At 39.8% G+C, this 11,903-nt stretch overlaps 1 protein-coding gene across 1 annotated transcript in view; it reads right to left on the bottom strand.

Annotated features, from left to right (window-relative positions):
* Positions 1-11,903, bottom strand: part of lsamp (limbic system associated membrane protein) — a gene marked incomplete in the record, with an annotated part of 297,382 nt that overhangs the window by 28,889 nt on the left and 256,590 nt on the right. Inside the window, 2 exon segments of the mRNA XM_024258139.2 lie at positions 7,185-7,305; positions 9,145-9,276. Coding sequence (XP_024113907.1) covers positions 7,185-7,305; positions 9,145-9,276 — 253 coding nt within the window.

Genomic DNA, 11,903 nt, shown 5'->3' with positions numbered 1-11,903 from the left:
TCAGTTCAAACTCCTCCTTCTGACCTTTAAAGCCCTCCATAATCTGGCACCTCCTTACCTCTCTGATCTCCTCCAAATTTACTCCCCCGTCGTTCTCTCCGGTCATCTTCTTCTCTCCAGCTCTCTGTACCTCCCGCTCGTCTAGTCACTATGGGGAGCCGAGCCTTCAGTGGGTCGGCTCCCAAACTCTGGAACTCTCTCCCACCTGAACTCCGCAATATTGTCTCCCTACCAATTTTCAAATCCCATCTAAAAACTCACCTGTTTAAATCTGCCTTCTCACTTTGATTTTCTGTCTATTCTTGCTGACTTATTTATTTTTGTATAATTTTATTGTGCTCTGTTTTTATGTCTATTTATTCTGTTTTATCAAGTACAGTGTCCTTGGGTGTCATGAAAGGCGCTTCAAATAAAATGTATTATTATTATTATTAAGATGTGAGATTTGAATAACTTGAATAGCTTTCCTTTCAAAATCTCTCAGTAAAAAACAAGCTATCTATGAATTGAGGTGACAAGGAAATATTCCTGCTTATTTGAGGCAAATTTTCCACCTTTATTAGAAAAACTGAAGTCGAATTGATACTCTACAAATCTCTCTAACTGGAAGAGTCACTGCCATAAAAAAGATCTTTCTACAACAAATGTTATGCCATTTTCAAAATATCCCTGTCTTTCTAAAGAAATCATTCTTCAAAAAAATACATTCCATTTCTGTAGAGGCATAAGACAAACAGGAAAGCTAAAAACCATTTATGTAAACTAAAGAACAAAGGGGGTCTCGGTCTCCCTGATTTTATACTCTACCACTGGGACTCATCCATCCATCCATTTTCTTGACCGCTTCTTCCCATATGGGGTCGCGGGGTGCCGGAGCCTATCCCGGCTACTGAAGGGCGAAGGCGGGGTACACCCTGGACAGGTCGCCAGTCTGTCACAGGGCCTCAATCACACACCCATTCACTCTCACATTCACACCTAGGGGGAATTTAGAGTCACCAATCAACCTATGAAGCATGTTTTTGGATGGTGGGAGGAAGCCGGAGTCCCCGGTGAAAACCCACACATGCACGGGGAGAACATGCAAACTCCACACAGAAAGGTCCCAGCCGGGAGTCGAACCGGGGCCTTCTCGCTGTGAGGCGAGAGCGCCAACCACTGCGCCACCGTGCAGCCCCACTGGGACTCAGTGTTTAGGAATTTAAACTACTGGATCAATCATAAACTCCCGGTCCAACTGGCTAAAAATAGAAAAAGATTGTTTTGGTGCATTCTTGCTGGCTCCTAGCAAAACAAACACAACTTTGTTTAAGAATAATCATTTAATTCATAACCTGATCAGAAACTGGAAACAGCTGAAACTGAATTTCAATTTGGAATCTCTGTCTTTGGCGGGCTGCACGGTGGCGCAGTGGTTAGCACTCTTGCCTCACAGCGAGAAGGCCCCGGTTCAAATACCGGCTGGGACCTTTCTGTGTGGAGTTTGCATGTTCTCCCCGTGCATGCGTGGGTTTTCACCGGGGACTCCGGCTTCCTCCCACCGTCCAAAAACATGCTTCATAGGTTAACTGGTGACTCTAAATTGCCCGTAGGTGTGGATGTGAGAGTGAGTGGGTGTGTGATTGAGGCCCTGAGACAGACTGGAGACCTGTCCAGGGTGTACCCGTGCCCTACAGAATGACCTCCAGAGGGCCACTGGTGTGAATGTCTCTACCCAAACAATCAGGAACAGACTTCATGAAGGTGGCCTGAGGGCCCCACGTCCTGTAGTGGGCCCTGTGCTCACTGCCCAGCACCGTGGAGCTCCAGTGGCATTTGCTCAAGAACACCAGAATTATCAAGTCCGCCACTGGCGCCCTGTACCTTTCACAGACCAGAGCAGGTTCACCCTGAGCACCTGTGATAGACGTGAAAGAGTCTGAAGAAGACAAGGAGAACGTTATGCTGCCTGCAACGTGGTTCAACATGACAGGTTTGGTGGTGGGTCAGTGATGGTCTGGGGAGGCATATCCATGGAGGGACGCACAGACCTCTACTGCCTAGGAAATGGTGCTCTGACTGCCATAAGGTATCCAGATGAAATCCTTGAACCCATTGTCAGACCCTACGCTGGTGCAGTAGGTCCTGGTTTCCTTCTAATGCACGACAATGCCCGGCCTCACGTGTCAAGAGTCTGCAGGCAGTACCTGGAGGATGAAGGAATTGAAACAATTGAATGACCTTCACCATCCCCTGACTTAAACCCAATAGAGCATCTGGAGCAAGATTTGTTTTTTTTTACTGCTTTGACTTTTTGCTCTGAGATTCTCCCTATTGTAAGTGGTGGAGGAGCGCTAATGAACAGTAAAAATACAATAGAAGAAGAATCTCCTCCCTGCAGATACCGGTGTGAGCGCGCTGCTCCGGTGTGGATACCACCTATTGAGCGCACGTTCATAAACCCGCATAGAGTGCGTTTTTGAATGCACCACACACAGCCAGTAAGCACCTTATACCGGGTTGAACATTCAGCGCGTGCTCAGGGTGTGCAATATTTGTGCGTAGAGCTCAAGACCCGACGTAAAATCTTGGGGTCTTGGTCACGAGTGAGGGACGATCGGAGGGTGAGATTGACAGGAGAATTTGAGCTGTGAAGAGGGAGTTGACCAATAGAATAAAGCTCTAAATTTATGACCTCACCTGGTCTCCTATGGTCATGACCTCTGGGTCATGACCATAGGATATAAAAACATAAATTACCTTTAATTGTAAAGAGCTGTCTCTGCCTATTTACAAGTTGCTAGTTAGCAGGTTGCTCCAGAAATTTATATATATATATAAATTTGAGTAATAGTTATGACCGAATTTTTGTACCCAACAAGTCGTAAATGAAAATCAGTTTCTCCTAATTGACCTTGTTTACCGGATTCAAACAGGCTGCATCAGCAGGTAAATACTATAAGCTGCTGAACACCAGCTTTTGTTTATGAGAGAAAAGATGAATATCAAATCAATAGTTAAGTGATGTTTTCACGGTGCGTTTACATCTTCATCCAAGAAGAAAGGACAACATTTCCTGTTTTTACACAAAGGACAAGAGTTGCCATGAAGCTGCTCTTTCCCCTCCACAGGAACATCAGATAATGCAAAAATATTTCAACAACCATAAATCTTTTCTTTTCTTGCAAGTGCTAGCATGACAGGTCTATTACTTCAGAGACAAAATCTCTGAAACGGTGTGACTTAGCTTTAATATTTCCTTACTGTCTTCAGTAAACTTTTGCCTTTGTGCATGAGGGAAATTACACATTCTGAACGTTTTTTTCCCTGCCTTTCTACCACAAAGATGAGGATGGTGCTTAGAATGAAGGCAGAGAGCTAAAGAGAGTTCATATAAAAGAGCACGGCTCCCAAGAAGAAGTCAGAAGGGAAAGACAGTTGTGAAGCTGATTTGTCATCCATGACTGTTGTCACAGTAGATTGGTCAAAGTTACTGAAAGTTGCGTTAAAAATGTGGGTGAGGAACTAATCTCCGCTTTGCTTGAATTTGTGTTATTAGTTGCGATCGCAAAATCGCAAAACCCTGGAGGGACTGACTTATGTAAAACTTTTAAATTCAAGTTCTTTACTGTAAACTTTGTCCCATTTCAATCCTCCTCAAATGCTTCAGTGACACACTCCCAAAAAAAAGGTCGATATGTTTGCAGGGCTCTAGACTAACTTTTTGCGCTGGTTGCACCGGTGCGCCTAACTTTTTTTTGTAGGTACACCAGCACAAAAGTCAGATGCACCAACCTTCTCAACTTTATTGCATTCAATAGCACTTTTACATGGTCCCTTTCCTTTTTATCTGCTATGAATATCTGCATTAAGACTTGATAATGGTGAACTTAAAGCCCTTTATTTATAACAGCGTTCTACCATAATGATAAACTATAACATTTATATATAGAAAATAATAAAAATGCGCAGTTTGAAAAAGCTTAAATTTGTGACAGCGAGTGAAATGGGTGGAATCAAAGTTTTTCTGCTCTGCCTTCTGCCTGATTCTGATGCATCAACTTGTAGACAAATAGATCAATGACGTCTTTGTTTTCCTGGTCTGAGCTGGAATCTGGATCTAAACTGTTCAGCTGGATAGAAATGATATTGCTCACTGTTTTTGTTGCACTATAATGTTAGCTTGGGGGTGTGAGGGGCTGTAAGCTAGTGGGAGAGCGAGTAAACAAAGATTACAGTAGATATCAGCGTGAGGTTACTTCAGACCACTCACGGCCACAACTCAGAGGTGAATTTCTAATCAACTCCAGTCACTTTGCAGAAAATATGTCCTAGAAAACGACAAGTTTTTAGATTTGGACTGAAAACAGCAGAATGATAATGAAAAGACCACTTTAAAATGCTTTGAAAACAGATATATGAATAAATAAAAACAAATCTAGTTGGAGCAGGACTTTAAAATGCTCCACAGAGCTGGAACTTCAACTAAACAAATCTTTAGTTTGTAATCAATACAGAGCCATTCATTTTATTTTTGAAATTTACTTTTGTTTTTTGAAACATTTCCTTTTTTCATTTATCTTAGAATCGTTTTGGTTACTGGAATTTTATTTTGATTTCCAAGACTTGATGTTTTTTATTTTTTGATTTTTATTTTTAGTTGTCATTTAGATCTTTATACAGTTTTGCACTGATGAGTTTGTTTTTGTGTGATTTAACCTTCAGGGCCACCGTAGTTAACCCAAAAACACCAATAATGTTGCAGTGAATAAATGATTTTTTTGGCTTGCCATAGTAAAAAAAAAAGAAAAAAAGCATTTTTTTCCTTTCCCGTTTTTGTCCAACATACACAATATCACTAACATAGACTCGGGCAATAAAGCGCTGTCGAGAACGGCTGCTGCCCACCACCTAATTTCCCCCAGGGTGTGTCCCAAAGGGATTAATAAAGCTATGTCTAAAGTCTAATGTCTCATAATGAGAGCTCTGTGGCACGAAGCTGCTTTTCTCCGCGGTAGTGTCCGGGGTAACAGAGCTGCATATCAGCGCGAGGCCTATGCATGGGGTGCGTGCGCACGGACCCAAACTGACCGACTCTTGACTCCTACGCTTGATTGTGAGTGATGCGGCCGGTGTGGAAGCTCCTTCAGATGTACATTCTAATAAAATAACAATAATTCTTACTGGAGGTTGTTACACCTGCTCACAAATACAGAAAGGAGACTTTTGGAGTCACAGAGATTCTGTGTGTTTATTTTTTTTCTCCTCACATAACAACTGCGTGCAGCAGTGCGATCAAGAATTTTAGGAATTTTTTTTATTCGCACCATTGAAAAATCTAGTCGCAAATGCGACCAAATTGGTCACACTCTAGAGCCCTGATTTGGGAAAGGACATCTGTGTCCAGTTGGACGGCTTACATTTTCGATTAAGGCAGTCTGCTTGGAGCTTGATTTCCATTTCGGTGCAACTGGTTTTGGCAGAGGGAAAGCTTTTTCAGAGATTTTCAAAGACTAGGTTGCCAGATGTTCGTGTAATTCTACAAGATCAATGAAAATCAAAATCACTAAAGTAATATCACACTAGGCTGGGTTCACACTGGACGCAGAACATTTTTCGCGATGTCGACAGGCGCTTCTGCTGGAGCCTTTTTGTTTTGTTTTTTCCCTCAAGGGTAAATTAATAACCTAGAAATGTTACCCCATGTTTCTGCTAAAAAGAAGCAAGTAGTTAGTAGGTCTTCATTTCTTTAATATATCAGTTGTTAAAACTTAATTTATCTGTTGTCTGTGGATGTGTGTTGTGATTGTGTATTCATTTTCATCTCTACAGTCTGTTTAGATACAAAAACTTGATCGCATTTGTCAATCGCTGTGTTTTATTGTGAAAAAATTGTTATATTTTGATTAAAAAAACAGATTTTCTCTGGTATTTTGATGTAGCTTCCTGTCAGAATTGACACGGATCCTCACGCACAAAATAGACCCAAAGCCTCCTGTGGAGGACCACGGCGCTCTGCGCCTGGAGTGAACAGCACTATAGGTTAACAAGGGCGCCGAATGGAAGTGACCTCTATTCCACAGCGCTTCTGCGTCCAGTGTGAACCAGGCATTAGACGAGACACAAAAGAATTGTGGTTATTTGAGTTAATGATTCGTTATCACAGGAAAAAGAATAAAGATTTATTCCAATGTTTAATTAGAGCAGGAATCCCCAAACTTTTTCTTGTGAGGGCCACTTAACTGTTTTCTTCTCTGATGTGTCAAAATCTAAACATTTATGGTTTTCCAAAAAGCCACACATAGCCAAATGTTAAATAATTAATTTTTGCAATCTTCACAGAAAAAATTATACTAAACCTTTTATATTTAAACCAATAATATTCCCTCCCGTCACAGAAGGATGGAATAAAAAGTCATGTTCTATGTGTGACTCGATTAGCCAGGTTGGGGGAAAATAAATGAAAAATCATCACAATCTCTCTCAATAGTGTTTGAGTTGCTGAGCCAAATGTGGAGGTGGGCCTTATCCGGCCCGCGGGCCGTAGTTTGTTGATCCCTGAATTAGACGTATTGCAAGTGTTGGTTTTGACAAAAGGCATTAAAGAGGTCAACTGCAGAAGAGGAGCTAAAAGGAGGCTCTGCACACAGCGATGATGCTTCTGAGCAGAAACGGATCTAACAGCTACTGATGCAGAGCATTTACAATAAAGAATGCATACGATGAAGCCATAAGCTGCTTGTCGGTGCAGCCTCCATATGAAATGTAAACCTCATTATTTTGTCCAATCATGTTGCACATAATGCTATAGCATCAGTCAGGTTAGCTCTCCACCTCCAGGAGAGTCAATCTAAAGTAATCTTTCAACAGCTGCTGCGCTTTATAGGTGTATCTAATAAATAATCAACACAATGTTTTCAAGACACAATTGTTAAAAATGTACACGCCTGACAAGCCTGTAAATCAACAGCAAATGTCGAGCGGGTTACAGGAGATCATTAATCATCAGCCATTACGGTGTTTGGTGTAATGATGGTTAATTGGTGGTTCTCTGTGTAGACGCTTCATGTGACTGCACACAGTTGATGTTACTCTGAGGTAACTTTAAGTTCAAATAAATCACATTAGGTGCACAAGTTTCATGTTTTAACCTGCAGATTGCAGCCTGAATTGGTATATGTACATGTAGGTGTGTGGTGCTGTACCTCTTTTCATCCCTGTACCATTCAAACTCCGCGCTGGGAACAGCAACAGCCTCACACTGCAGCGTCCCCAGGCGGCCCACAGGAGTCTCTGAGTTGCTGGCCTTTATTATTGTCGGAGGGTCTGAAAGGTAAATCAGAGATGTAATGATATTAAGGTAAAAACTATTTCAACACACTGAGTTGGGAGCACCATGTTTCTAAAGTCAAGTAGAGCAAAAAGTGTGCTTTTTCACACACAAGTGCTGTCCTTAAAGGGAAACCAAACCATAAATTAACTTTTTTTGGATGTTGACGTTAATGGGGCTTTACAAGTCCTCCCTGTTGGTCATTGCCAAATTTTTGACAAATTAAAACAAATTGTTTAATTCTTGAAAATAAAGTCAAACACCATCTATGCGAAGGTTGAATTGAGGTATTACATTTTAATTTTGTCATTGGTCAAACCATGTAAGTCCCACATCATGATCTGCAGTAATGATAACAGTCCTGTTCCCCAGCCTCACCCCCGACTGGAGTTTCACATTTTGGCTGTAGGTAGAGTCAGCCTCCAACCTCCTTGTCTGGTTATCCTTTAAAGACCCACTCCAACCATTTTGGAGCAATTTTTCCAGGTCTTTTTTTAAATTACAAATATGCTGCTTTTAGACAAAGTGTAAAGTGAGTTCTGGGCAGGACCGCTGGCATTTTTCCAACTGTATTTTTTCATTCCATTCCATTGATTCAAGCCGCGGTATTCAAGCGACTGGGCCTACTTTGAATATAAGCCACATATAAGCCTGCAGTATTTTCCCCACTATAAGGAGCACTTAAAGGCCTACGTTTTTAACGACGCTGCACTTTATAATCCAGAACACCTTATGTAAGGAGTTCATCAGGTTGTGTTGATTGATGTCGAAGTGATTCTGAAAGCTACGTGGCGCTCGGTCAAAAATTATAAACAAGATTGAGTGTTTTTAGGTGTTGCAGACCCCTCCCACCCCGGAAACAAAAGCCTCGTTTCCATTGAGCGGTTCAGTCTGGTCCGGTCTGGTACATTATGCCCAGGGGTGAAAGTATTTTTATTTTGTTATGCAGATGTTTTAAAAACCTAAGTTAGCCAAAACAGCTAGCATGTGGCTCAAAAAATAGCTAAACTTCAAAATAGCCTAAAAAACAAAAAAAAAAGCCTAAATAAGCCAAAAAGCTAGCAGAATGCCCATTTTTTTGTAACTTTAAAATCGTAACTTTGTAACATAATTACGAATAATAAAAAGGCAGGAATATCATTTCAGAATAATTTAACTTAAACCTTTAATAACTTTTAATATTTTACTCTCCATAAAAATATATTTGGTCAGAATTATACAAGTAAAAAATGAGCATAAGATAACATCGGCACATTAATAACCATAAAATAAAATGATCTGGAGGGCCGGATAGAATTACCTGGAGGGCCGGATCCGGCCCCTGGGCCTTGACTTTGACACATGTGCTGTAAAGTATTGGGTCTTTTAAGAAGGTATTAACAAGCTATGTAAGTACACACCTTTTCTCATTAATGTATGTTTTCGTGAATATACATTAGCATTTAGCTTTAACTTTTTATCTTTCCAGTAAATAAGTAGTGACTGAACCTAGATGTAACTTTAAACCAGGGGTGCCCAACTTTTTCCCTCGAAGGGCCATAGGTCGCTCTGTGGCATCATTTTGGGATATGTGACTGTAGTCATAGTGAAATATCTTTTATTTTGTTCTATTAAAAATCAAAGCTATATCAGTCAGAGTCAAACACTGTTTTCATTTTAAAAAGAAAGAAAGACAATTTTAGACATTTTAAGGGAATTTCTTGTCTGTCCCAAATTTTTATCTATAGGTTGACATTTACAGGTTTAAATTTGTGCTTTTATCATCTTTAAAAAATTCCTCAGAACAATGTTAGATGTTTAGTTCTCATAAAAAATGACAAATTGTTCTTACTTACAGTTGACAACAACAGTGACGTATTTGGAATCAGGCGTGGCAACGTCGTTATTGGCTCTGCATTCATATCGACCCGCTTGGTTTCGCATGATGCCTAGAATGTCCAGGTACTCCTCTCCATCCAGAGGCTCTGCTGCAAGGAACGACAAAACAAGTTAAAAAAAGGAAATTCTGGAAATAAAAAGTGAATTTGGATCAAGACAAATTTCTCTTTAATGTCAAAACTGTTTCTGTTGAACCCACAAATCTTGAGGTTCTAAAACATTTTGGCTTTGGTTCAAAAAATCTAGAATTTCAAACATTTTTTTTCCAGATTGCATTTCTTTATTCGCAGTCTTGCAGATTTTCTTAGTCACGTGACTAATCCGGTTCGTCACAAAAACTGGCAACTCAAGACGCTTGTATGAAACTTTTGCTCACTAAAAGACCCCCAAATCAAAAGATGATGTGGGACATTATTCTACATTTTACAGTAGAGGGATTGAATCAGCAATCTTGGATGTAACAAATATTTCTACCCATATTTTCGGGAACAGATCATTAATATCCGAGTACAGTATTCCCTCAGTTATGGCGGGAGATATGTAACCACAATCAATAGGTAATACAGATGTTGTAAAACTCCTCACTACACACTTGATACACTTTTCTCAGACAGACATGAACATTTTCACAATTTTTGTTCCTATTTTAACTAAAAAAAAAACTCAAACCTTCTTAGAAAAACAAGGACAGTGGCATAGAATGAAAACTAAGATCTGATTGTGAAGATTTATTGTATGTAACCCTGGAAAGTTTCTGTCCAGAGGAGGGCTGGCATCAACAACCAATCAGGATGGTTGGCTCTTTAAAAACAAACAAAAAAAATCAGTGAAGCAGCGAGGCTGCAAAAGGTGAACCCCGATATTGCAATAATATACTGAACTTGGACAGTTGTTACAGCCGTAGTGAAGAGATTGATACACTTTGTCCACACTGGATGATAATTCCACTTGAGTAATGATGCTAACAGAAAAGCCTCAAAGATGTGTGTGAAAAATAAAAGGGAGCATTTGTGAGGGGTTGACAGAGAGCTCCTCACCTCTGTGACGCCTCAGCAGTCGGCACTTGTAAGTGAAGCCGGCTCGCTTGAGGGGATGTTAGTTTTTGACAGTTCTGCTGCGCACAAATTGGATGCAAATCATGCTCCCATCTGATGGCAGCAGTCATTAAATTTCAGTCAGGTCATGCTGCACAACTCAAACCCTGTTTACGATTCAACAACTTGATCATGACTCATGCAGGTGACTGTCTGAGAGCTAAAAATTAAACTGGAAATACGACCGATAAACCGAATTCACCCTCAGACTAACATCTAAATGAGCATGTGCTGTACTATCAGATTTCTTAGGGGTGGTCAGGAGGCAAATACAGGATCTTTGATGTTGGTTATCTGTGATGTGATAAAGAAACCATGTGTTGCCTATGAAAGGTTACATTTGAGAAGGCTCAGGTGTGTGCTAAATGCTCTCCAGCTGAATTTGATGAGATGATTCGGCTTTTCAAAATGCTATTGAAAATTAATTCCCCCCCCGACTTCTAATAAAATCTTTCAGAACTGCAGCGACTTAATAAGCAATCATCTCTTTGTAAGCAGCGTGGGAGCTCGGCAGATCAAGGAATTTTCTCGGATAAACTTATCTGCACTGAATGAGGACTGAAGACTCCGAAAAGATAGCAAATTTAATAACCATGGTGTTACATGGCCTGATACTTTGCTTAGATTGAGAAAATAAGATATGATGGAAATGTGAAAAAATCTGCAGGAACAATATTCTGGGGGTGAGGCACAAGATATACCCACACTACTGCTGTCAAATAGGGCTGCCACGACTAGTTGACGACTTCAATAGTCGATTAGTCGTCACTTCATAATATATGGAGTCAGAGTGTAGTAAAGTTGAAAAAAGAACAACAAACAAAGTAGATTAGCAACAAGCCTTTATATATATTCATGGGCTATATTTTTATCTTTTATAGTAATTTTCCAAAAAATTGGAGCTAATATTTTGGCAATATGCTAATGTTTTTGACTAATTTGTTATCTGCTGAGGTTCTTTTTAGGCTAATTAAGAGTTTATCTTCTATTTTAGCAACGAGCTAACATTTTAACTAATTTAGTTCAATGAGGAATTTCAGGATATTTTGGAATTTAACTAGTATTTCAGCAATGTGTTAGCTTTTTGGGTAATTTGGCATCTACTGAGGTGTTAATGCTAATTTAGAGTTTAGCTTCTATCTCAGCAACATGCTAGCTTTTTTGGCTAATATCTACTAATGTTTTTGGGCTTATTTGGAGTTTAGTTCATATTTACGTAACAACACTAAATATTTTTGCAAAAGTGGCATGTATTAGGGATTTTTAAGCAACTTTACTACAAAATGTTAAGATATTTAGGTCAACTTCAGCGCTCTTTCATTTATCTTTAACGAAAGAAAAATTGGCTAAATTTGCTAAAAGTCTTTTAGCAATTTAAGTAACCTGTGTCACAATTTTCAGCAAAAAGCTTCAGCATCTTCAGAGACTACTTTCTAGTTTAACAAATTATCATCTTCACTGTTTTTTTCATAAGAAAAATGCCACAAATACATGTTAAAAACTACAAAAAAACAGGCTTTTCAATAGAGGGGGACTTTAAATATAAAAAACTCTGAAGCTCCAATCGGCTTGTGTGAGCTGCTACACTAACAACGGGGAGCAATGGCTGCAAAGCAGCTGCG

The sequence above is a fragment of the Oryzias melastigma genome, linkage group LG13 (assembly GCF_002922805.2).
Source record: "Oryzias melastigma strain HK-1 linkage group LG13, ASM292280v2, whole genome shotgun sequence".
NCBI lineage: Eukaryota > Metazoa > Chordata > Actinopteri > Beloniformes > Adrianichthyidae > Oryzias > Oryzias melastigma.
The sequence above is the reverse complement of the archived record's forward strand: the minus strand, read 5'-3'. Positions and strand labels throughout refer to the sequence as shown.